This window comes from Scyliorhinus canicula, chromosome 23 (genome assembly GCF_902713615.1).
Source record: "Scyliorhinus canicula chromosome 23, sScyCan1.1, whole genome shotgun sequence".
Classification (NCBI taxonomy): Eukaryota; Metazoa; Chordata; class Chondrichthyes; order Carcharhiniformes; family Scyliorhinidae; genus Scyliorhinus; species Scyliorhinus canicula.
This window is the reverse complement of record NC_052168.1, coordinates 15,221,407-15,248,286: the sequence shown is the minus strand read 5'-3', so window position 1 is coordinate 15,248,286 and position 26,880 is coordinate 15,221,407. Positions and strand designations below refer to the sequence as shown.

Here is a 26,880-nt window from a genome sequence, read left to right as displayed (position 1 = left end):
CAGGTGGGTGGAGGAAGGGGGGCAGGGCGGCAGATGGCAACGGAAGATGGCGGAGGGGAAGGAGCCGAATAACAAGTGGGTTCGGCTCAATGTCGGGGGCACTCATTTTCTGACCACCCGGCAGACCCTGTGCCGCGAGGAGAAGTCGTTCCTGTACCGCCTGTGCCAGGAGGAGGGGGAGCTGCTGTCGGACCGAGTGAGTGAGCGCGGCCGGGGGAGGAGAGGGATAGGGTTGGGGGGGGAGGAGAGGGATAGGGTTGGGGGGGGGAGGAGAGGGATAGGGTTGGGGGGGGGGGGGGGGGGGAGGAGAGGGATAGGGTTGTTGGGGGGGGGGGGGAGGAGGAGGGATAGGGTTTTGGGGGGGGGGGGGGAGGGAGGGATAGGGTTGGGGGAGGAGCGGGATAGGGATAGGGTTGGGGGGAGGAGAGGGATAGGTAGGTTGGGGGGGGGAGGAGAGGGATAGGGTTGGGGGGGGGGGAGGAGAGGGATAGGGTTGGGGGGGGGGAGGAGAGGGATAGGGTTGGGGGGGGGGGGAGGAGAGGGATAGGGTTGGGGGGGGGGAGGAGAGGGATAGGTTGGGGGGGGGGGGAGGAGAGGGATAGGGTTGGGGGGGGGGAGGAGAGGGATAGGGTTGGGGGGGGGGGAGGAGGAAGGTGGGGGGGGGGGAGGAGAGGGATAGGGTTGGGGGGAGGAGAGGGATAGGGTTGGGGGGGGGGGAGGAGAGGGATAGGGTTGGGGGGGGGATAGGGTTTGGGGGGGGGATAGGGTTTGGGGGGAGAGGGTAGGGTTTGGGGGGAGAGGGATAGGGTTTGGGGGGGAGGGATAGGGTTTGGGGGGAGGGATAGGGTTTGGGGGGGAGGGATAGGGTTTGGGGGGAGGGATAGGGTTTGGGGGGAGGGATAGGGTTTGGGGGGGGAGGAGAGGGAGGGTTTGGGGGGGGAGGAGGAGGGGTTTGGAGGAGAGGGATAGGGTTTGGGGGGGAGGAGAGGGATAGGGTTGGGGGGGAGAGGGATAGGGTTTGGGGGGGGAGGAGAGGGATAGGGTTTGGGGGGGGAGGAGAGGGATAGGGTTTGGGGGGAGGAGGAGGATAGGGCTTGGGGGGGGGAGAGGGATAGGGTTTGGGGGGAGAGGGAGGGGATAGGGTTGGGGGGGAGGGGGGGGGGGAGAGGGGGGATTGGGGGGGAGAGAGAGTGTTTGGGGGGAGAGGGGTTTGGGGGGAGAGGGCTTTGGGGGGGAGGGGGGTGGGGGGAGAGAGGGTTTGGGGGAGGAGAGAGGGGGTTGGGGGGGGAGGAGAGGGGGTTGGGGGGGTGGAGAGAGGGGGTTGGGGGTAGAGAGGGGGTTGGGGGGAGAGAGGGGGTTGGGGGGGGAGGAGAGGGGGTTCGGGGGGGGGAGAGAGGGGGTTGGGGGGGGAGGAGAGGGGGTTGGGGGGGTGGAGAGGGGGTTGGGGGGGTGGAGAGAGGGGGTTGGGGGGGTGGAGAGAGGGTTGGGCGGAGAGAGGGTTGGTGGGGGGAGGAGAGAGGGTTGGGTGGGGGGAGAGGGATAGGGTTTGGGGGGGAGAGAGAGGGTTTGGGGCCGGGAGAGAGAGAGGGTTTGGGGGGGGGGGGAAGGAAGAGAGAGAGTGGGTTTGGGGGGGGGAGAGAGAGGAGGGGTTGGGGGGGGGGAGAGAGAGAGAGGGTTTGGGGGGGGGGAGAGAGAGGGTTTGGGGGGGGGGAGAGAGGAGAGGGTTTGGGGGGGGGGAGAGAGGGGGTTGGGGGGGGAGGAGGAGAGGGGGTTGGGGGGAAGGAGAGGGGGTTGGGGGGGGAGGAGGGAGGGGTTTGGGGGGGAGGAGGAGAGGGGGTTGGGGGGAAGGAGAGATGGTTGGGGGGGAGGAGGGGGTATGGGGAGGGGGGGGGTTGGGGGGGAGGAGGGGAGGGGGTTGGGGGGAGGAGGAGAGAGGGGTTGGGGGGGAGGAGAGAGGGGTTGGGGGGGGAGGAGGAGAGGGGGTTGGGGGGGGGAGGAGAGGGGTTTGGGGGGGGAGGAGAGGGGGTTGGGGGGGGGAGGAGGAGAGGGGTTGGGTGAGGAGGAGAGGGGTTGGGTGAGGAGGAGAGGGGTTGGGTGAGGAGGAGAGGGGTTGGGGGAGGAGGAGAGGGGTTGGGTGAGGAGGAGAGAGGGTTTGGGGGGAGGAGGAGAGAGGTTGGGGAGGAGGAGAGGGGGTTTGGGGGGAGGAGGACGAGGGTTTGGGGGGAGGAGGAGAGAGGGTTTGGGGGAGGAGGAGAGAGGGTTTGGGGAGGAGGAGAGGGTTTGGGGGGAGGAGGAGAGAGGGTTTGGGGGGAGGAGGAGAGAGGGTTTGGGGGGAGGAGGAGAGAGGGTTTGGGGGGAGGAGGAGAGAGGGTTTGGGGGGAGGAGGAGAGAGGGTTTGGGGGGAGGAGGTTTGGGGGGGGAGGAGGAGAGAGGGTTTGGGGGGAGGAGGTTTGGGGGGGGAGGAGGAGAGAGGGTTTGGGGGGAGGAGGTTTGGGGGGGGAGGAGGAGAGAGGGTTTGGGGGGGAGGAGGAGAGAGGGTTTGGGGGGGAGGAGGAGAGAGGGTTTGGGGGGAGGAGGAGAGAGGGTTTGGGGGGGAGGAGGAGAGAGGGTTTGGGGGGGAGGAGGAGAGAGGGTTTGGGGGGGAGGAGGAGAGAGGGTTTGGGGGGGAGGAGGAGAGAGGGTTTGGGGGGGGAGGAGGAGAGAGGTTTTGGGGGAGGAGAGAGGGTTGGGCGAGGAGAGTGTGTTGGGGGGGAAAGAGTGTGTTGTGGGGGGTGGAGAGAGGGTGTTGGGGGGAGAGATGGTTGGGGGGAAGAGAGGGTTTGGGGGGGAAGAGGGGGGGGAGGGCTGGGGGGGGGGAGACTGGGGGGGCAGGAGGGTTTCGACTTTGGGAAGGCAGGGGGGGTCAGACTGGGGAGCCTCAGGAGCTGCAGAGAATCTCAGACACCAGCAGGGATAAAGGGCCATTATCAACATGAGGGGGAGATCCTGGCATTCAGTCACCATTGAAACAGGGAAATCAGTACAATGAGAATACGTTTCAACTCCAAAAGAGATCCCAAAGCATTTCACAGTTAGCGAAATACTTTCTTGAAATTTAGTCACTCTTGTAATATATACAGCACAGCAATCAATTGGTGCACAACATGCTCCCATAAACAGCAATGAGATAATGAACAAGTAATCCGGTGTTAATTGTTGGTAAGGACACCGAGGACACTTCCTCTGCTCTTTGATGTGGCGCCATGGGATACTTTGTCAGATAATGTGTGGTTAGACTTGGTATTTCTTACAGATACAAGTACAAAATTGAATGAGCTGAATCGAGTAACTGCAAGGGAGGGACAGAGTCTTGTCACACATGGTGAGTGCAGCGGATCCGTTCAAGTTGAAACTGGGCCTGTGGTCCTCTCAGTTAAAGAGCAAAACTACTGAGCACTTCCCAAATCTGGAGAAAATCCAACAACTGGTCAAACAGAAAGGGATCCAACCAAACCAGTTCTGTGATCATCTGAATTGATTGGAAAAGGAATTCAACAGACGATTTCAGGAGTTCGACAAGTTTGAATAAATCACTTGTTTGTCTCGAATCCGTTTCTTCTTGCATTTTTAAGAGAAGATCTTGTGCTGCATTTAAATTCTAAAAGTGATCTTGTGCTTAAAAAGGTTGGAGACCACTGCCCTAGAGCTTAATTTAATACCATCGGTGTAGAGATTGTTAGGAGTACGAACATACACAAAATACCGTGGATACTGGAAATCTGGAAAAGAAACTCGGCAGGCTTGGCAGCATCTTAGGAAAGAGTTAGATTTAGTTTGATGGTCACGTGTATCGAGATACAGTGAAAAGTATTGTTCTGCGTACAGTCCAGACAGATCGTTCCATACATGAAAAACATAGGACAGCGATAGATTATACAACGTAAATACATAGACATCGGGTGAAGCATACAGAGTGTAGTACTATTCAGTAGAGAAGGTGCGTAGAGAGTTCAGTCCATAAGAGGGTCATTCAGGAGTCTGGTAACAGCAGGGAAGAAGCTGTTTTTGAATCTGATAGTGCTCGTTCTCAGACTTTTGTATCTACTGCCCGCCCAATGGTAGAGGTTGGAAGAAAGGATACCCCAGGTGGGAGGGGTCTCTGATTAATGCTGCCTGTTTTCCCAAGGCACGGGAGGTGTAGACAGAGTCGATGGATGGGAGGCGGGTTTGCGTTATGGACTGGGCTGTGTTCACGTCTCTCTGTAGTTTCCTACGGTCTTGGGCTGAGCAGTTGCCATACCAGGCTGTGACAAAGCCAGATAGGGTGCTTTCTATGTGTCTCTGTAAAAATTGGTAAGGGTCAATGTGGGCATGCCGAATTTCCTTAGTTTCCTGAGAAAGGATAGGCATTGTACTTTCTTGGTCGTGGAGTCGATGTGGGTGGACCAGGACATTGTTGGTGATATGCACACTTAGGGATTTGAAGCTGTCAACCATCTCCACCTCGGCACCATCGATGCAGACAGTGGCGTAGACGACACTTCGCTTCCTGACGTTAACCTCTTTGGTGATGTCTTGTTAGAATGGGAAGATGCTGGAGATTTAATCATAAGCAAGTAGCGTCAGGGGGAGGAAGAAAACAATAGTCAGTGATGGGATAGAGGGCAGGAGTGATTTAAATGGCAATAGGGAGGATGGTGGAAGGCAAAGTAGGTGGTAATGGGACAAGTAAAAAACAACAGTCCAGAAGAGGTGTGAATGGTTCCAGCAAAGTTTGCGGGGGCAGTGGATTGCGTCAGGAACCAGGGAAAATCTGACGAGGAGGAGGTCCTCTTGCCTGGCACTGTGGTGGAGAAAGGTAGGGAGGCCCCAGGGTACGAGCTCTTGACACGTCAAGAAGAATTGTGCACAGTCGGGAGGGATACCCCAGAGCAGTTGCAGCAACAGTGTTACAGATCGGTGATAAATAACAAAGGAACATTGGAGAGATTGCTACTCGAGTCAATGAACAAAAGAACCTCCACAGACATGGGTCAGTGCTCACCCAGATTGTCAGGCAAGGCTGCACAACGAGTGACTGCAAAGGCAATATCAGCAAGCAGTGCAGCCCTGAAACCCTGGGAGGCCGCAGATAGGTGCGGTCAGTGGAAAATGAAAATAAACTGCTGAAAACACACAGCAGGTATGACAGCATTTGGAAAGAATGATCTCAACTTTTGTACGTGACTTGATGCCAGCTCTATGGTCTGGGTTACTTTTCTGAAACATTCTGCGGTTTGAAATTTGGCTGATTTGAAGGAGTCCAGCGCGGAAGAGGCCATTCAGCCCATCGTGAGTGCACGGGTTCTTCGAATGACCAATTCATTGGAGCCAGTCTCCCACCTTTGACCTCCACCCCAACTCTGCGCTTTCCACTCTTTCAGACACATTCCAATTCCCTCTTGAAGACGCCGCTTGCTGAGCGAATAAGGTTTTCCCCCTGTCTCTTTTCCTTCTCTAGCCAGGTACTTTACATTTTGTGCCCTCCTGTTCTCGACCCCTTTGAGTGGGAATGTTTTCTCCCTAACTCCTCTGTCTGAAGCCCTCACGATTTTGAATACCTCTATCAAATCTGAGGTGGGCCCATGTGTCATTGAAGAGAAGCAGGAGTGGATGCACTGATTTTTGTGGGTAACTGCAATGTCCTGCGTATCGGTCAGAAAGGGTTGCGAAAACTGTGGAATGACAGTGGGACATGGCCTTTTGTAAGAGGCACTTAGTTCTGAGGACAGCAACTGAGAAGGGCCCCTTTTAGCTCCGAAGACAGGCAAACTGAATCAAGTTTATACAAAAGCGAAATATCATGGATGCTAATCAAAACAGAAAGTGGTGGTAACTCTGAGCAAATCTGGCAGCAACTGAGGAGAGAGGGACAGGAATTAGCGTTCCAGGCCTGTGACCTTCCAGAATCCAGATTGTTCCTCCTGCCATGGCGTAGGGCAAGAACTGTGATTTGGAGAGTTCCCGTGAAGCTGAGGGTTCAGGTTTGTGAGGGTCTTGAAGATGGAGTCAGTCTGGAACCCAATTCAATGGGTGCCTTCTGGATTGTGAATGTCCGCAGGTTGTTAAAGAATCACAATAGCCCAGATTGAAGATTTCTAAACTGAATGTGACCAGTCTCTCTTGGGCAAGGCTATTGAGAGTTATGGAACCCAGTCAGTGGAGTAAAATACAGATCAATATGTTCTAATTGGAACAGGCTCAAAGGGCTCCACGGTCTTCCGTTCTTGTGTTTACCTGACACATATATACACTTGAGCACAATGAGGCTCAGGATGTTTTTCCAATCTTGAGGCTGCTGCCTTTATTGCTGCCTAGACAATTAAAATTGCTTTACTGTAAAGGAACTGCAAGTCTAAGAATCTAATATCACTTAGTATATTGACCTGCCAAAAGATCAACTTAATCTTGAATCTCGCTGTCTACTTTTTAAATTTGCGTTCTTAGCCGAGTCGGGGTTTAGTGATGGAATTTTGTGAAGTTTAGTTCCTCCAATGCTGTCGACTCTGCCTTGCTGCTTTGTTCATGACTGTGGGTGGCTGATGAATGCCTTCTTGTCTTGGCCTGAAAATGTGTAAGTGGTCCAAGCTGTTACTTGGATTTGTGACAAGAACAACTTGGGATGCCAGTGTGGTGATCGCTGCCTCAGCCCATCAGCAGCTGATTCTCTTTGGAACCTCCAGACACAGCAATTCCTGGTTGGCCTTCCACCTGCATACACCCGTGAATCTCGGTTCATCTGGAACTCCAGTTGCCTGCATCACGTCTCGTTCATCCACCATCCCTGTGCTGTCTGACCAGCGTAGGCCTCTGGCCCAGCAGCGCCTTGAGTTTATAATTCTACCCTTGTGTCCGAACCCCTCCATGACCCTTGCCCTTCTGTGTCTCTCGAACCATCTTCAGCTTTTGCATCATCGTAGGGGCTGCCCCATCAACTTCCTGGACTCGCGAGCTCTGAAATTCCCTCCCTCCGCATCACTTTTCTTTTTTAAGACTCGTAAAACCTTCCTCTTTTGACCAGGATTTTGGTCACCTGCCCCAAATATTTCCTTTCGTGGCCCAGTGTCATATTTCGTGTAATTATCTTCCTGGGAAGTGCTTTGTGATGGTTTACTATGTTAATGGTGCTTTCCAAGTACAGGTTGATGTTAGGAAACCTGTGCCACAGTATGTGCTGTGGGACTTGGCAAGCATCTGAAAATTTGAAGCTCTTCATTGAAATTCTCAGGTGTACTGCCAAAACCAGCTTAAGAATCAAAAGAATCTGGGGTGTTGACATTCCATGTGTGGTGGTTTTAATAATGTGAATTTAGCGTGACTGTGCATCAAACCAGTTCAACTCCACAATGACTTCTGGAATCCAGGAGGTTCGTAGCACTTTTCCTTGCTATTCAAAAAAATGGCTGCCTCCCGTGCTGTGAGAGTCTGTGATACTATGGAGCCGGCAGCCACCCAGTCTTCCACTACTTTTCATTGCATGCTTGAGTGTAGTTGGGTATTTGGCCACAGAAGGCATCATGGTAGAGCCTACTCCCATCCCTCGCCTGAACCGCTCCCCTTCCGGCAAAGGTGATTAGACGGCAATGATAAGTGAGAACCCTGGCCATTCATTTCCTCTTGCTGCTAGACAATGAGGCTCACTGTTCCCCAACTCCCTGCCCCACCTGAAATCTGCCAGTGTTGGCCAGCAATAGTTGGGAATGGCAGACCATTAAACCATTCCCGCCCCCACCTCTCCCCAATCCTGCCCAATTGACGAATGTGAAGTTTTTGATCTTTATTGCTCTTCAAATATTTCTCTAAACAAACAGTCTTTCATTTGTATATCTCCTTTCACATCCTTGGGTATTGTTGTGTGTCACTAAGTTGAGAATACAGCTGCCAATACAGCAAGCTCCCATGATGACAAATTAGATGAGTGGCTGGTTAATGTTTTTGTTTTGTGAAATAAGTGTACGCTGGCCAGGATACCAGGCAAACCTCCAAATTCCTTTGTCCAGTATCTGTGGGATCGATCTGATTGGTTAGATATGGTCTCATCTTGTCTGACAGTACGGCACTTTAGTCATTGGAGTGACTGCCGAACCTTTTCCTCAAGACTTGGGAGTTTGGCTTGAATCCACAGCTGAGTTGGCTTAACAGACAGTGGCTCTGCTTTTGGCAAAAATCCTGGCTTGAAGTTTTGTTGCATTTGAGAACAAAGATGAGCTGATTAGCAATTATTTTTGTCTGCCCGATTATCCGTCAAAAGTAAATCCCTCAGAGGGTCTTCGCAGATTGACTCTTCATTTAAATGTGTTACGTCCTGTGAGACTGGGCCAGGGGCTGAGCTAGTAAAATGTGGCAAATTGTATAGTTCTGTTTAAATAGAGGTATCCATTGTGCCTCTGCTGGCTTGTGGTTTTCAAGAGCTATCCAATTTGCACTTCCTCCTTTTTCCAAATGGTATAATTCCTTGGCTATTTGCGCAGGAAACGGATATAATGCCTTGAATCTCAGTGCATGTGTTTATCAGAATCGTTTGGGTATTGGTGAGTCTGTGGTGTATTACATTTTGATTTTGCTGTGTCTGTTCCATGCGAGGCATGGCGCACAACATTGTTATGTGCTGCCGTAATTCCGTTTTGTCTAGTTATTGGTGTCTGTACAGTCAATGTGCCTGTGTTCTCAGCTGGAGAACCTCTGCCAAACATTCCATGACAGAACCCAAGATCATTTCAGTGGTAGGGAATTGTGCAAGATTGTGCTCGTACTACCTGCCATGTGACGTCTCCCCCCCCCTCAAAGTAGTCTGTGTCTTCAAAGACGATAAACCAATGAATTTGTCCCTCAGGATGAGACGGGAGCGTACCTGATTGACCGGGATCCCACCTACTTTGGGCCAATACTGAACTATCTCCGACATGGCAAGCTGGTCATCAACAAGGAGCTAGCTGAAGAAGGTAAGGGGTTAGTTAGTCTTACCCACTTGGGAGCATGGAAGAAGGTATCAGCCCCTCAAGCCTGCCTTCATCGTGATCGTAGCAGCATCCTAACTCCATATTCCCACTTTAGCTCCATGTCCTTTATACCCTTGGCCAGAAAATGTCTATTGATCTCAGATTAAAATTATTAATTGGGATTGCTTCTGCTTTTTGAGAGGTTGTGCTCCACTCTTTTAGCACTCCTCGTGGGGAAAAAGTTCCAAAACTGCTTCCCTGAGAGTGACCTAGCTCTCTTAAGGTCATGTCTGCTTGTCCTGTACTCCTCCCCCCAACCCCATATCAGCGGAGAAAGTTTCCCTCTGTCTACTACATTGATTAATTTACAAATTATAAAAATCTCAAATCTCTCCTTCGCTCTCTTTCATAGTACAAAAGCCTAGTTTATATGATCTCCACTCTTAATGTAGCCGTTGGAGTCCTGATAATATTCTCATGGATCTGTGCTGTACAAATTACAAGGCCGGTATATTCTTTCTAAGGTGCAGTGCCTAAGTCCAGTTACCTGTATAAAAATTCATCTATTACAGTTTTAAAAAATTTCCCCCAATGGATCCCAGCGCAAACGCCTTGAGGATTTGCTTGGTTGCAGGTCCTGATTCTTCTTCACAAGCTCCAGATTATTAGCACCTTTAAGGCAGGTCAGTTACATCTGAAATAAAGTAGTTTTAGTTTTTCAAGCATAATGAAATGATTTTTAAAAAAAGTAACTTGTCTGTTGAATTATTGATGAGCAGGCAGGTTGGGTTCAAGAAACGTTATCCTGACTTTTTCCACATATCGCTTGGTAAAAGGTATGCTGAATGTAGAAATTTGTTTTAGTATATTAAGTCTGCTGCTGTAATGTTATTAAAAGAAATTGGGTTAAGATATCCAGATTATATGTCTGTTAAAGCTGTGATTAAGGGGTTAACAGGCTGTGATGCCAATCATGGGAGCCATGATGTGGAAATGCCGGCGTTGGACTGGGGTGAGCACAGTAAGAAGTCTTACAACACCAGGTTAAAGTCCAACAGGTTTGTTTCAAATCACTAGCTTTCTGAGCACTGCTCCTTCCCCACCTGAGGAAGGAGCAGTGCTCCAAAAGCTAGTGATTTGAAACAAACCTGTTGGACTTTAACCTGATGTTGGAAGACTTCTTGCTGTATTCATGGGAGGGGCTAGTTTCATTTTCAGCCCTGCCCAGTGTCTGCTGTTGGTTTTGTTTTTAGAGTCCTGCTTTGTGTTTCTCAGACTGACTTCTGTGAAAGCTTCTCTCCCAAGGACTTTGTGAATAAATCTGTAAACCACTGAGTGTTAACTTTATTTTAATAAGTGGCAGTTGATCTGTGTGTGGATTTTGCATCATTGACATCTTAGAAGTAGATGGGAAAGTAAGCTCAAAAACCGTAATAATTTGTGAGAACTTTTTTTTCCAATAAATTTAGAGTATCCAATTATTTTTTTCCAATTAAAGGGCAATTTAGCATGACCAATCTACCTACCCTGCACATCTTTGGGTTGTGGGGGTGAAACCCACGCAGACACGGGGAGAATGTGCAAACTCCACACACAGTGACCCAGGGCGGGGATTCGAACCTGGGTCCTCAGTGCTGTAGGCAGCAGTGCTAACCACTACACTGCCATGCTGCCCTATTTTTAAGAACTCTAACTGTTAATTGAAAAACGTTTTCCTTTGGATGTTAATGGGGTTAGTCCTGTGTTAATACAGTAGTCCCCCTTTATAACGCGGGTGTTGGAGCCCAAGACAGCCACCGAGCCGCGGATATCCACGATGGGGGTTTTAAATTTATTTAAAAATCTATGCATGCGCTTCCCATTGTGAGTCTACGGGGGGGCGGCTCAAACAGCCTTACCTTTGAAACTGACATGCAGCGCAGGGTGCAAGCGCGTGCGGCAGATGGGGTGCAGACAGCAAGACCTTGTATGTTCCTGGTAAGTTTCTGTGGGTTGTTTTAATTAGATCCACGATGGGGGTTTTAAATGTATTTAAAAATCTATGCATGCGCTTCCCCGTCAGACAGGTCAGACCCCCGTAGACTCACAATGGGAAGCGCATGCATAGATTTTTAAATAAATTTAAAACCCCCATCGTGGATCTAATTAAAACAACCCACAGAAACTTACCAGGAACTTACAAGGTCTTGCTGTCTGCACCCCATCTGCCGCACGCGCTTGCACCCTGCGCTGCATGTCAGTTTCAAAGGCAAGGCTGATTTAAAAAGGATGGCAGAGTGGTCAATGTTGCCTCACAGCTCCAGGGTCCCGGGTTCAATGCTGGCCTCCGGTGATTGTGTGGAGTTTTCACATTCTCCCCGTGTTTCTGTGAGTTTCCTCTGGGTGCTCTGGTTTCCTCCCACAGTCCAAAGATGTGAAGATTGGGTGGATTGGCCACGCTAAATTGCCTGTAGTGCCCAAAAGGTTAGGTGGGTTTACTAGGTTATGAGGATAGGATGGAGGTGTGGGCTTAAGTAGGGTGCTCTTTCCAAGGGCAAGTGCAGACTCGATGGGCTGAATAGCCGTCTTCTGCACTGTAAATTCTATGATTGTGGATTTGGCAGACAAGTTGCAGTTGACTTTACCTAAATGGGGTGAGGAAGGTGGAGATATTTCATGCGATAGCTCAGAATTTAAATTTCCCAGAAAGAAAGTCTGAATAATTAGATTTGGCGAGGATCCAGTTACAAATGAAACAGTTGCAAGATGGTAAAGATATGAGACAATTTGAATTGGAATTCAAAGTAAAGGAAAGTGAGAGGGCAGAAAAAGGAAAAAGAGAGACACGTATAGGCAGAAGAAAAAGCGACCGAGGGAAAGGCGCTGGCAGACGCAAAAAAGAGAGGGGCAATGGCAAGAGTAAAGAGAGAGAATTTTACTTCCCAAAATGGAAATGAAGAAGAGAATATCGACTTAAAATGTTGGAGCTAAAGGCAGACAGTGAGGAAATCTAGAGGAAAGAGTAACTCCTAGTCGAGTGGGGATATGTTGAAATATATTTAAGCACTGCCAAGGTTTGGTAAGAAAGATGTGATGCTTATTTTATTTATTTATTTTTTAATTTAAGTCCAAAGATGTGCAGGTTAGGTGGATCGGTCATGATAAATTGTCCTTAGTGTCCAAAATTGCCCTTAGTGTTGGGTGGGGTTACTGGGTTATTGGGATAGGGGGAGGTGTTGACCTTGGGTAGTGTGCTCTTTCCAAGAGCCGGTGCAGACTCGATGGGCCGAATGGCCTCCTGCACTGTAAATTCTATTAATTCAAAATTTAGAATACCCAATTAATTTTTTTTTCCAATTAAGGGGCAATTGAAATGAAATGAAAATTGCTTATTGTCACGAGTAGGCTTCAAATGAAGTTACTGTGAAAAGCCCCTAGTCGCCACATTCCGGCGCCTGTTCGGGGAGGCTGTTACGGGAATCGAACCGTGCTGCTGGCCTGCCTGGGTCTGCTTTCAAATCCAGCGATTTAGTCCTGTGCTAAACAGCCCCTGTTATTAGTGGGGCCAATCCACCTAACCTGCACATCTTTGGGTTGTGGGGGTGAAACCCACGCAGGCATGGGGAGAGTGTGCAAACTCCACACGGACAGTGACTCAGGTCCGGGATTTGAACCCTGGTCCTCAACGGTGTAGTCCCAGTGCTAACCACTGTGCCGCATGCCGTACTGTGAAGCTTATTTTAAATCTCATTTGAGAAAGTGGTTAAGCAGTTGAATTGGCCAAAACCATATGGGTATTGTTGGTGTGATGATTGTATGGATTTCAGATGTATATTTAATTATATGTGTCTGGTGCAGTATTGGTTAAAGCCTGGGTTAATGTGTATATATCTGCAGCAGTAATATTTTTACAAATCCTGATTTAAAAGGCAGGTTGACACTGTGGCTACAGAAAGGATAATTAAAGCATCGTAAACATGAGATCATCCTTATTTCAAACCATGCTAACGTATAAAAGGGCAAGCCTAATTAATTTTTATTATGATTTCTGGGGAGTAGATAATTAGAGATATTGTGTTTAATTCTCATTAATCAGGTCATGGGATTTGAGTGGGATGGGGATGATGTAACTAAATGGGAGGAGCTAGGTCTATGCCAATCTCTAGCAGTGGGTCAGCCATTTTAGCTTTGGCTATGGACAGAACAGTAGCTTCTGGAATGAGTTGTCAAGTTTAAAAAAAAAAAATTTTTTTTAGAGTACCCAATTCATTTTTTCCAATTAAGGGGGCAATTTAGCGTGGCCAATTCACCTAGCCTGCACATCTTTGGGTTGTGGGGGCGAAACCCACGCAGACACAGGCAGAAAGTGAAAACTCCACACGGGCAGTGCCCCAGAGCCGGGATGGAACCTGGGACCGTGGCGCCGTGAGACAGCAGCGCCACTGTGCTGTCTGATGAGTTGTCAAGTTTAACAGTGGTTTGACACAGACAATCTGCAGGCTGTTTCTTGAAAGATATCTTTCTCCAAGCCACCTCTATACAGAAAGCATTCCCATGTTTGCTAACTGTATTTAAAAATGTGTTTTGACCTGAAATGGGTTTGCTTGATTGGAGAAAAATAACTCATTTTATTGTTGAGTATTGTTTAACTGGTTATTGTAAGCTAAGTTACTTCAATACTGATTTAACAATGAAGTTTGTTTTAATGCACCGCATCCCTATTATGTGTGGAGTCACTCCTGGAGTGAAGTATCCTTTCCTCGCAACTTTACAAATGAAATAAAATTGGGACTTCTGTCCGGTATCCTAGCAAATGTTGGGGGCTGGTCTGGGATCCTCCTATTGGTTCAAAGTTGGTAGGTAGAGCAAGTGAAGTGTTTGCGTCACTATCTAGAGATTATGATGAGGAAAACCAATTGGATATGAACTAGTGCTAGAAGCCTAAAGACAGAAGTTTAGAAATCCAAGGAAAGAACCAGGTCAGATGCATATCGAATTTGAAAGAATCAAACAAAATAATTTTAATTCCCGTACCAGCCTCCCCGAACAGGCGGCAGAATGTGGCGACTAGGGGCTTTTCACAGTAACTTCATTTCAAGCCTACTTGTCACGATAAGCGATTTTCATTTCATAATATATGGACAAGATATTAAAAATAGACGTAGCACGGCGGTGCAGTGGTTAGCACTGCTGCCTCGGTGCCGAGCTCCCATGTTCAATCGCCGCTCTGGGTCACTGTCCGTGTGGAGTTTGCATGTTCTCCCTGTGTTTGTGTGGGTTTCGCCCCACAAAACCCAAAAGATGTGTAGGGTAGGTGGATTGGCCATGCGAAACTGCCCCTTATTTGGAAAAAATGAATTGGTTACTCTAAATTTTTTTTTTTTTTAAATATACCAAACACATGAAACTCTTCAGGAAACTGTTATTTTGGAGGAATTTAAAGATTCACTTCCCACAGAAGCGAGAACACGTATGGAAGAGCAAAGGGTTAAAACTGCTAGACTGGCAGCAGGAATGGTGGATGATTTTGTGTAACTTCATATATCAAGGTTCGGGTTTCAACATCAATTTCAGTCTGTGAAGGATAGAAATGCTGTCGCTCCATTCAGGAAACAAAGAACGTATGATAAATACATCGAGGGTACCTTTTTAAAAAGCAAATTTTGAATACCCAATTCTTTTTCCCCCCATTAAGAGGAAACTTAGCCTGGCCAATCCATCTACCTTGCACATCTTTGGGGGTGGGACCCTCGCAGACACGGGGAGACTGTGCAAACTCCACATAGACAGTGATCCCGGGCCAAATCAAACCCGGGCCCTTGCTGCCTTGAGCCAGCAGTGCTAACCACTGCGCCACTATGCTGCTCCCATAAATGAGGATACATAATGAATCATAAATATAGACAGCGGGTGAAGTATACGGTATATCGTGCTAAACTGTAGAGAAGATGTGAAGGAAGATCAGTTCAGACCCTAAGAGGGCCATTTAGGAGCCTGGTAACAGTGGGGAAGAAGCTGGTTTTGAATCTATTGGTGCGTGTTCTCAAACTTTTGTATCTTCTGCCCGATGGAAGAGGTTGGAAGAGAGAATAACCTGGGTAGGAGGGATTTTTGATTATGCTGCCTGTTTTCCCAAGGCAGCGGGAGCTGTAAACAGTGTCAATGGATGAGAGGCGGGTTCGCGTGATCGACTTGGCTGTGTTCACGACTCTCTAGTTTCTTGTGGTCTTGTGCTGAGCAGTTGCCATACCAGGCTGTGATGCAGCCACATGGAATGCTTACTATGATACATCTATAGAAATTGATGAGAGCCATTGTGGACATGCCGAATTTCCTGAGGAAGTATAGGCGCTGTTGTGCTTTCTCGGTCGTAGCGTCGATGTGGGTGGATCAGGACAGATTGTTGGTGATGTTTGCACCCAAGAATTTGATGCTGTCAAACATCTCCACCTCTGCACCATTGATGCAGACAGGGGTGTGGACGACACTTCACTTCCTGAAGTTGATGACCAGCTCCTTAGTTTTGTTGACATTGAGGAAGTGATTGTTGTCACTGCAGCATGGCACAAGGTTCTCTGTCTCCCTCTCATTTTCCCCTTACTTTAACGATTCCTGCAAAGTGAAAAATGCTGAAGATGTAAAAACCAATAAAAACTATGAAAGACAGCATGAACATTTATTGTCTCCGATTAAAATTATTGATTGAAATTATCAATTAAAATTGCTCAAGTAATTTAATATCTAGTTATTACAGAGGATCAATGGAAGGCTTCTGTTTAACCCAGCTCACTGCTGTCTCACACACTCCTTCCATTTTGCCAGTGATGCTGAAGGAGTAACTTTGTACATCAAATATTGCTGGGATTTTTGCTTGCTTCCTGGGTATAATTGAGCTCATTCAAAACTCTGCTGCCCGTGTCCGAACTCATACCTTGCCATTAGCGTGACCATTGACTTCCTTGACTGGCAGTGCCTCAGTTTTAAGGTTTTCATCTTCATTTTCAAATCTCTCTTTGGCCTTGTCCTCCTCTATGTCCTCCAGTCTTACAATAAGAAGACTTGCGCACTCCCCCAATTCTGGCATTGAGTGCCTCACCAACATTCAACACTCCACTATTGACAGCTGTGCCTTTAGTTACCCCAGCCGTAAACTCTAGAATTCCCACTCCTCCTTTTAAGAAGCTCCTTTAAAGCATACCTCCTTGACCAAGCTTTTGCTATGTGTCCTTTTTTTTAAATAAGAGGCGGTGGTGAACCTCAGTACTGTTAGGGAGGGAATGTGGGCATCACTGGTAAGGCCTGCATTTGTTGCCCGTCCATAATTGCCCTTGGCGCATTTCAGGGGGCTGTTAATAGTCATCCACATTAATGTGGGTCTGCAGTCACATGTGGACCAGACAAGAATGACCAATTTCCTTCACTAAAGGACATTAGTCAACCAGCTGGGTTTTAACAACAATCGCCGAGAGCCGTCATCATCGCCGTAATTTACATTCCAGATTTACTAATTAATTGAATTTGAAATTCCGTCGGCGGCCATGGTTGGATTTGAACCCATGAGCATTAGCCTGGGCTACAAGTCCAGTGACATTACCACAACACCACCATCACCCCAAGATAAAGTAGGGTGGGAGGAAGCGGTGAATAATAGCATGGATCAGTGGGCTGAATGGCCTGTTAATTGTATATTCTGTAAGTGTTATGTAATTTCAACTTTCTTTTCCCTATTCCTTTATTCCCCTAGGTTGAAAAACCTTGTAGACTTTGTTGTATTGAATTTCGTTGCTCTTTCCCTGGCTTCTGATATCTTGGCCAAGTGGCTGCCCATCATCTGCAGGCCTGTGATCTATGGAGAGTATTATTATTGAGGTCAGACTTCACGCCATGTACAAACCTACACTTTCCAGCAGGGCTCAATGCATGGTGATCAGGAAGAGAAATCCTGGCTAATAATATCCCTCCACTGCCTTGGTGCTTAAATTAGTGCCCCAGTTGAGATTAGTCAGATCAGTACAACCTAGGAATTCCCTACGAGTCACTCGTGAACCAGATGTATTTTAATGACAATTGATTATAGTTTCACCATTATTGAAACCAGCTTGCAATTACAAATGTATTAAATGATTTTTAAATACCGCCAGCCACCATCCTGGGATTTGAAGATGCCTGCATCAACTAATTAAAGAGTGTTATTTTGTCCTGGTTAAAAGCTAAATCTACTTTGTTTCATATACAACCAATGCAGATCAACCGTGGTTTTTTTTCAGGGGTATAAGACCTGTATTTCTCCCTGGTGATGCATGGCACCTGTGCTTGAGAAGGCAGATTCCCACCCTGGACTGTGACCACCCGTCTCAACTGTTCATTAGAAGGTATCTGTCACTCGAGTGGGACGTTCTCTTTTTCTTTCTAAAGATGTGGAGATGCCGGCGTTGGACTGGGGTGATTCTTTCTAAGGATATCTCAACACTTGGTGCTCCAGTGTAACTAACTGGTGTAACCAAGGTGTTCAGCAGCTGGAACACCATCTGTGCTTCACCAATAAAACGTCAAGTATTCCACTGTACTATGCTACTCTTACGTGAGCACTGATTGCTCCCTAGTACATTGGCCTCAGTCTGAAAGATCATTTACCTGAACGTCCTTTCTCTCAACAGTTGCTGCCAGACCTGGGCATTTCCAATATTTTGATTCATAATATCTCCTCATCTGGTTGGTGCGGCATTTTGTTTGACGTTTTAAAACACCCCGCAAGGGTGTTATACAACATTAAAGGTGCTATGTAAGGTATTGGGTACGGATAGCTACTGTTCTATAAAGGCAGAGCAGAATGTCCTCTTGGTTGGTAGCAGCGGAATGAGTGAGGAGATCAGGTTTGTAGAGGAAAATGCTCTAAATTAAGTAAGTTAAGGCTTTGAAAGGATGGATTTAGATTTTCTCGTGTATCGTCAATGGTGCTGGAATGAATCGCGCTTATGTGGAATGTCACAGCAGTTGTAACGTTTCTCTGTTGCAGGGGTTCTAGAAGAAGCTGAGTTTTACAACATAACACCTCTCATTAAGCTAGTGAAAGAGAAGATCAAAGAGCGAGACTGTAAACCTACACAGGTAAGGAAAGTAGGGGGGGATGAAGTGAGGAAGAAACTAAACCTTGCATACTTTTCCCTCTGCCTCTTTCAAAGTTAGTGGGTTTGCAACCTTTCTCATTTTTAAAAACTTTTTCATGGGACGTGGGCATCGCAGGCTGTGCCAGCATATTGCCCATCTCTAATTGCCCTTAAGGTGCAGTTAAGAGTCAACCACATTGCTATGGGCCACACCAGGTCAGGATGGCAGATTTCCTTCCCTAAAGGATGTTCGGAGTTTTGCAACAATCGACAGGTTTCATGCTCATCACTCGACTTTTTAATTCCGGATTTTTTAATTGAATTCAAATTTCACCATCTGCAGTGGCAGGACTTGAACCAGGGACCCCAGAGTATGTTGGATCTGTGGATTACTAGTCCAGTGACAATACAACTACGCCACCGCCTCCCCTGAATTCTTCAGATGTGAGCTTACTGATTGAGTTTTGGCTGGTTATTTGACTGTGTGAGGAAGCGCAACTCTGCCCTCAACCTATGCCTGGTGTTTTATCATTTTGGATGTCAGTAAATACCAACAGGGACCCCTCTACCTTTGATTTCCTATTTTCCCCCTACCTTCCTGGTCGGGTGGCGCGCATGCCAGTACAGCTGTGGCATGCAGTGCTAAATTGGCACAGATTGGGGTTGAACCATGAACATTCCTGGATTAGTTTCCCACCAGGTGGAGTGGATCTCAGATTCTGTATACTTGACAAGTGCAGGGGACAGGCAGTTGATGCTAACAGCACCCAGGAGTTAAATAGAGACACTAACATTAAAAAAAAAGACAGCGCTGTGAGTCAGCAGGGTTTGCTTGCTTAATTTGCTGGTATTAAATCCCTACCACTGCTATTTTAAAGGAGGGGTTGACAGCTTGAATTAAAATTTAAACGCAACTATGCTGCTCATCTAGTGCATGTAATATTTGGCTGCTGATGTGGCCTAGGCGAAGCGAAGAGCTCCCCAAATAAACCCATTTGCAAACGTTGTACTTCCGAGGGCAGTCACTAGATGTTTGACCACATCTTACATTTGCAGTGACCGACCCTTTGATTGTTTCTCCATTTAGAACAACTGAGAGCTGAATTGTGATGCATCAAGATGTAACACCCGGAGTGTGATGGGACAGATAGGTGGACGATAAGGCAGGGCAGTGCCTTTGTTAGAATAATGAGAAATGTCTTGTTGGCTTAAGTGTTCATCCATCCCAATCCAACAGCGAAACTGCAATCTTGGGCAGTGTAATAGAAGAAAGAATCAGATCGCTTAATTGTTGTGTATGTAGCCATAGTGCAGTTATAAACTCTGTTGAAATAAGGAGTGAGATCAGCAAAAGCTGGGTCAGGATTTCGTTGAACTTCTTATTTAAACCCAGCTATTTGACAAATCTCGTATAAAGAAATCCCGTACCAGCCTCCCCGGACAGGCGCCGGAATGTGGCGACTAGGGGCTTTTCACAGTAGCTTCATTGAAGCCTACTTGTGACAATAAGCGATTTTCACACATTTTCATTTTTCAAATCTTTGTGTTCCGTGTGATCATCCATCAATAATCAGGTAAATAAAAAAAACCTGGGCAGCGCAGTGGGTAGCACTGCTGCCTCAAGGCACCGAGGTCCCGGGTTCGATCCCGACTCTGGGTCATTGTCCATGTGCAGTTTGCGTGGGCCTCGCCCTCACAACCCAAAGATGTGCAGGGTAGGTGGATTAGCTACGCTAAATTGCCCCTTAATAATAAAAAAAAAATCTGAGGCTGCCTTTCCATCAAAGTGTTTGTGTAAAATTGCACTGTGGGTGGACTATGCAAAACAATTTGCTTACGTATTCAGATTGTATATTTGTGTAGCAATTTGCATGGGAAACTGGTTTAGTGTCTTAATTCAGTGCATGTATTTATCAGAAATCAGTGATATAAAGAAATTACTGAGGCGTTGGTGAGTCCCTGGTGTGATACATATTCTGCAAAAGGGTTGCTTTATTCAATTAAGACAGTGCTTTAATTGTTTTATTGATAGCTAATCTCCCGAAAAGTGATGTTTTACAAGAATGATTTCCCATTTTCACAAGAGGGAAACTGCTCCTTTAGAACTCACACAGAGAAGCTTAGGCACTTGACCAAGAAATTCATTGCAGTCTTTTGTGAAGCAGGTTCAGGCTGGCAAACGAGTGTTGCAATCAGAGTTTGTTTATTATAATTTTAAGAAGGCTGTGTTAGTGTGAACCAAATAAAGTGAATCGCTACAAGTGGGGTCCAAGTGGAAGAGTCTAACTACAGTCGGTGTTTTCCGTTTCTACAGATTCCCACAAAACATGTTTACCGAGTTCTCCAGTGTCAGGAGGAAGAGTTGACGCAAATGGTTTCCACCATGTCGGACGGTTGGAAGTTTGAACAGGTGAGGCTGGGCAAGTCTGTCCACAGTTTTGTATCAAGAATTCGCAGGGCATAATAACATAAAGGTACCCCGTTCCCCAAGCAAAGCGAATCACTATGAGATTAGCAAAGGGCAAGATAGCTGGGAGACAGGTGGAATTCACTTCTTGGGTTAGCGGGTGATGCAGGAAGCGTCAACGTTAAAGATCAGATTGGAGTGGGTGAATGAAAAGGGATTAAAAGAGATTTGGCAACAGGGTGGATAAATGGAGTAAGATCTATTTGCTCGAGTACAGAGTATGCATTGATAATCTTTATTATTGTCACAAGTAGGCTTGCATTAACACTGCAATTAAGTTACTGTGAAAAGCCCCGAGCCGCCACACTCCGGCACCTGTTCGGGTACACTGAGGGAGAATTCCGAATGTCCAATTCACCTAAACAAGCATGTCTTTCGGGACTTGTGGGAGGAAACCCATGCAGACATGGGGAGAACGTGCAGACTCCACAGACAGTGTCCCAAGCTGGGAATCAAACCCGGTTCCCTGGTGCTGTGAAGCAACAGTGCTAACTACTCTGCTACCCTGCCGCTCATATACAACCTGGCTGCCGTGTTGTACCGTCTCAATATTTCAACATGTAGCCCTCTTCATCCACATTCTTTACTATGGCCTGTGCGCACCCCTCCCACCCGTTGCATACTGCCAGCTGCCTGGGAGCCTGTCCACCTTCCTCAGTACCTTTCCCTAAACCTGTCAGTCGCCCCCCCCCTCTCTTTTACGACCCTCCTTGAAACTCACGCTTTTTGACCGAAGCCGTCAGTTATTCTTAATGTCCATCTCTTGCGCTCAAGTGTCCATTTTGGGGGAGGGTTTCTTCGACACCGCAGGTTCTGTCTAAACGAATGTTATTGTTATTACAGTTGGTCAGCATTGGGTCTTCCTACAACTATGGAAACGAAGACCAGGCTGAGTTTCTGTGTGTTGTTTCCAAGGAGCTGCACAACACCACCAATGGGATAAGCTGTGAACCGAGCCGGAAAGCTAAGGTGAGGCAGAAATATAGTGAGAGATTCAGGCTGGGCAGAGAGAGGCAATGAATGGAGACCTGCAACCATTGAAACTGGCTTGTGTGCAAATTAACGGTTTCCCGATAAGATGCACTTTTAGCCTACTGTAATGAAGCCTGGGTAATCATTTTGACTTGGGGATGGCTTGTGATCTGATTTTCAAGTACCTCAGCCGCTTCCTCAGGGCTGCAGGTTGGAAACTCGCTGGATGAATCCAAAGGGGAAAGATATTTCTTGTGTTGTCAGTCAGTCACCCTCTGAGCTGTGCAGACTGCCCACCTCCTAGGTGCCAGACACTGCAGGTTCACTCTCGCTGTGATGCTGTACCCCAAGGTGTCACTGTTGAGCTGTGTACCGTGACACTGCAGAAAAATCTAGCAGTGTCTAGTTCAAAGACTGTTTTAATGTAATGCAGACCTTATCCTCAGCTGAGAGATGGGGTTGGAGTGGGAAAGTTCTCTTGTTTCTTGTATTCTTTTTGTTAGTCAATGAAAAGCGCACTTTTGATTTTTTTTTTTTTAAGCCTTTCCTTGCCCGTAACTGGGGCTGCTCTTCCCCATGCCATCTCCAAAGGCTGCCTGTTAAGTTATGGCAGCTCTGCATTGAGCATTGACCTCCCCATTTCTCCATTCACTGAATTCAACAGTCTGAGCCACTGAGCTACTTGGTAGATTGTGCATGTTCTGATTTTGAAAACTGCAAAGAAACGTTTTAACAAGTGTCAAAATTGCTCTTTCTTAATCTTTTAGCCACTCTTCTTTTCTGTTTAACATTTGACCCCTTGTGCATGCTGCATGTTGGATAAAGGGCGAGGAAGAGGAAGCTGATTGTGATATGAATGACGGGGAATAAAATGTAACTCACGTACACGGTGGTGAGAACTGGTAGTGATTTAGAATAGTTGGTGATGGGATAGTTTCAGCATTCGTATGTTGAGAGTGATGACAATAAGCCATCTATAAAAGAAGATCTGGCGAATAAGATCTGTTGTCTGCTTTTGTGTCACTTAATGAGCGTGTGTGTGTAGGTTTCGGCACTTGTCTGTCTGTGTGCATACATGTTGCGTCTGCATTCACCTGTATCTTGTACGTTTTGTGTATGTACGTGTATGCATGCAGATGTGCAACCCTCTCATATATAGAAACATAAAAATCCTGGTGCAGAAGGAGGCCATTTGGCCCATCAAGAAAGAGCACCGTATCTCGGTTAACTTTGCCTTGCCCTAACCCTATAACCCCACCTACACCTAACCTGCACACCTTTTGACACCAAGAGGCATTTTAGCGTGGCCAATCCTCCTAACCTGTACTACTTTGGGCTGTGGGGAGAAACCGGAGCACCCAGAGGAAACCCATGCGGACACTGGGAAAACGTGCAAACTCCACACAGTCAGTCACCCAAGACTGGAATTGAACCTGGATCACTGGCGCTGTGAGGCAACAGTGCTAGCCTCCGTGCCGTCCACTGTGAATGAGGTTCTCTTGTTTTGATGTTTGCCACAATTAAACTTCGCCAAAGCTTTTTCATCATTGTCCAGTTCAGTGGGATTGTCCACTCTTATCTGTACAACTGCAGCCCAAGTATCTTGGGCAGCAGCTTTTCTTCCTTCTTATATGCCATTACTTTGAGAATCACTACGGATTTGTTCTTGGTCACCCCTACATGCTGCACTTGATATTTTCTGGATCAAAATGGAGATATTTTCCAGTTCTGCCTGGGGACCGAGGCTATTTCCCCATCACTTCTTTGCACCACACTGCTTCATCTGTGTTGTCCTTCAATCAAACATTGGGAAGACTGCAGTCACCATTTTCAGCATCTGCCACCAATTCCATCCCCATCCAGTAATTTTTCATCTTGAACTGGACTGTTCACAATCTGTTTATCACCGAGCTGAGCTTCCATCCCAACATATTTCCACCACAAAAGACCATTTACTTCCACCTCCTTGCCCCCGCCTCAGCCCGCTTGTGGCTGAAACCTTTGCCCGTTTTGATCGCCTGCAGACTTGACTATCCTGACGTCCTCCAGGTTAGCCTGCCATCCGTCATCCTTTGTCCGCTGCTGTTCATCCAAAACTGTCTGATGGTCAGCATCCAATCCTGTACTGAGCCCTGCTCGTACATCACTCCTGTCCTTCAGCCTTCTCTGTTGTACCTCCAATTTAAAATTGCGCATCCTTGTGCTTAAATCTCTTCCTGACCAAACCTGTCACCCCCTCCAGCTCCCTCATGTCTGTATGTGTTTGCCTGAATGAAAATCCTCCCACCTTTTGTATGCACCCCTGTCACATGTCTACGTTAGCCTTCATCGGGGTGAAAGGAGGTGCAGCGTTTGATCATTCATGTTTGAGTCCCTTATGTATAGGTGTGTTGGCCACATGTGCTTCCTGTGTGCAGCAAACCCTTCTATATGTGTGCATACTGCCTTGCTTGTTCATGCGCCCCTGTCATGGGTACTTGTGCAGATTCCTCGCCCATGTATACACGTGTGTGTGTGATATATATATATATATATATATATATATATATATAATATGCCTGCACCATGTATATGCCAGCACATTTGAATATGGGTGCATGTGTGTCTATGTCCCTTGTGTTTGCACCTTGTGGGTGGGCGTGTGTGCGCTCATTGGCTTTGACCTCTTTTGATATGAGTTTTTTGTGTGGTATGCCTGCTCCACTCCCACCATTTTGTCTTTGATTTCCAGTCATTCCCTTCACTTCCTTCACTTTTTTTCCTGTGCACAGCTCTTGTTGTCCGCCTTCCTATCGTTTGTTGCCCCAATTGCAATGTGGCATGAAGGTAAATTTGTGTTGTTTGGAGTCGCCAGGTAGTGCAGCTCGGACAGGTGCTGCGTGTGTGAGACGGGTATTTTTAGTGCGTGCTTTAAATGTTTTTACAGAAAATTATTTGTGGAATGTTTCTGTTTGCCTACATAGAGAATGGCCTAACTTCATTGTTTTGTGTTCTACAAATAAATGCATGTAATGTGCAGCTCTTCAGGCAGATTGTAGTGAAAGGGGAATGGGCTAAATCAGGGATTCTTTGACCTGTGTTTCTATGGCGAGTATTTGAGTAGTTGGGATGTTCCTTTAAACACAATTTGCCTCAAAACATTAAACTCTTCAGCCTGCCCTAGGTTCTGATTCTTCACTGCCAAAAGGGAAGTTAGTTTTAAAACTAACTGCGTCAGGACCCGGGTTAGATTCTGGCATTGGGTGACTGCGTGGAATTTGATCATTCTCCTCGTGCCTGCGCGGGTTCCCCCCGGGTGCTCTGGTTTCCTCCCACAGTCCAAAAGTGTACATGTTTGGTGAATTGGCCATGATCAACGCGCAGGATTACGGAGATCGGGCAGGGGTTTGGGCCTGGGTAGAGTGGACTTTCGGAGGATCGGATGGTACAGATGTGATGGGCCAAATCGCCTCCCATGGCAAAAACATTGAAACATGTATGACAAAGGAGGCCATTCAGTCCAATGTGTCGGTGCTGGCAGAGAGAGAATTAACTCGCCTAATCCCATTATCCAGCTCTTGGTCTGTAGTCCATATCCAAGTATTGTTTTTTTTTCTAAAACAAATTTTGGCTTGGAGGCACTACTTTCAGTCTCTCGGTATTTGGTTGTAGAATCATAGAATTTACAGTGCAGAAGGAGGCCATTCGGCCCATCAAGTCTGCACTGGCCCTTGGAAAGAGCACCCCACTTAAACCCACCCCATCCCAGTAACCCCACCTAACCATTTTGGACACTAAGGGCAATTTAGCATGGCCAATCCACCTAACCCGCACATTCTTGGACTGTCGGAGGAAACCGGAGCACCCGGAGGAAACCCACGCAGACACGGGGAGAACGTGCAGAATCCGCACAGTCAGGGATCCAAGCCGGGAATCGAACCTGGGACCCTGGAGCTGTGAAGCAACAGTGCTAACCACTGTGCTACCGTGCCGCCCCTTTACATTTCCCTGAAATGGCCTTGATAAATCTTTGTCGCCTCTTAAAATTCCTCAGTCCTGTATTCTTCAGTGAGGGCAATGCTTCCTCTTAAATGAAATGAAAATCGCTTGTTGTCTCGAGTAGGCTTCAAATGAAGTTTCTGTGAAAAGCCACTAGTCGCCACATTCCGGCGCCTGTTCGTGGAGGCTAGTATGGGAATTGAACTGTGCTGCTGGCCTGCCTTAGTCTGCTTTCAAAGCCCTGTGCTAAACCAACCCCTACTGAGGCAGACATTCAGAGCTGCCAAGAACAGTGAGCCTAGCAATGTAAGAGGGAGAGTTATTCCCCTTTCCCTAATGCTCAAAGTGATCCCCGAGTCCAAAAAGGGAGGGAGAAATATTGGAGGGAAGTCACTGAGGCATTAGACCCACTGTCTCCTCTTGTTTTTCTTCCTGATCGCCCGATTAATAAGCAAAGGGTGTGAACCAAACTGTTTATTTTTTTTAAAAAGTATTTTTATTGGTGTCTGCAACTGTAACTTTTTTTTTTGACTTCCTTCCCGCAGCTTTTGCAAGCAAAAGGCTCAACAATGTGAGAGGATGCGTTCAACTCGCCTTTTCTTCCCTTTTTATATAAATGATGCATATCCCACTCTGCGGACAATGTGGAATCTACAGCATATCACAACACCGAAAGCCATAGCAGGACACACACAAACCGTTTCTGCAATTTTGTTTGTTTTTAAATTCTCCTTTTGATGTCAAATGTAGATCCTCTTCCCGATTTTAAGAGGACAGGTGCGGGTTCACTCTTTGCAATCTTGGTACCTGCAGCCTTCCTTGGGGGGGCAGGGGAGGAGCATGTGTGTTTCTGTGTTGGCTGTGGAAGGCTGGAGATTTCTTACACCAGGGACATTGTGGTACTCTTGTACTGAAGGCATTTCTGATGCTGGCAGGATAACGGCAGCTAATTTTTTTATTTTAAGGGGGAGTGGTGGTAACACTAGTGGACTTCGCCGGGTCGGGCAAAACTTCGGACACCTCAGCCGCCATTTTGAGGTTGGCAATGCATGTTCTCAATTTAGGCCACGTAGAGCAAGTGAATATTAACGAGATGCCATTGTGTTCTCCCCGGTATTGTTCTTTTTGTTTACAGATGGTCGGGACCAAAACTTTGAACAGTTGTGGTGCTGAGACTGGGGAGTGTACTTGAAAATGTTAACTTTTTAAATGAAAATTTTTTGGGTACATCTTAGCTTTAGCTTTAAACAGAAGGTAAGATTAATCTATAGTGAACACTTTTTAAAAAATAAAATAGTTTTGCTGGCTGAGGGTTTAGGTTGAGCTACTGGCTATTTAGATGTGACAATAGTATTGATAATACAACAGTTATGTGGATAAATATTGTGTGGAAATACATTTTTACTCATTGGTCCTGTAA

At 47.1% G+C, this 26,880-nt stretch overlaps 1 protein-coding gene across 3 annotated transcripts; it reads left to right on the top strand.

The window, feature by feature from the left end:
• On the top strand, window positions 1-26,880 carry LOC119956385 (BTB/POZ domain-containing protein KCTD5-like). 3 transcript variants are annotated; one of them, XM_038783559.1, is made up of 7 exons: window positions 1-196; window positions 8,852-8,960; window positions 17,953-18,044; window positions 20,358-20,453; window positions 21,354-21,479; window positions 22,308-22,355; window positions 26,006-26,880. In XM_038783559.1, the coding sequence occupies exons 1-6, from the start codon at window positions 47-49 to the stop codon at window positions 22,350-22,352; spliced, it is 618 nt and encodes a 205-aa protein (XP_038639487.1). In that variant the 5' UTR covers window positions 1-46; the 3' UTR covers window positions 22,353-22,355; window positions 26,006-26,880. The 3 variants fall into 3 exon arrangements, with proteins under 3 accessions (XP_038639487.1, XP_038639486.1, XP_038639488.1); XM_038783558.1 differs by having other exon boundaries at window positions 22,308-22,374; XM_038783560.1 differs by lacking the exon at window positions 22,308-22,355.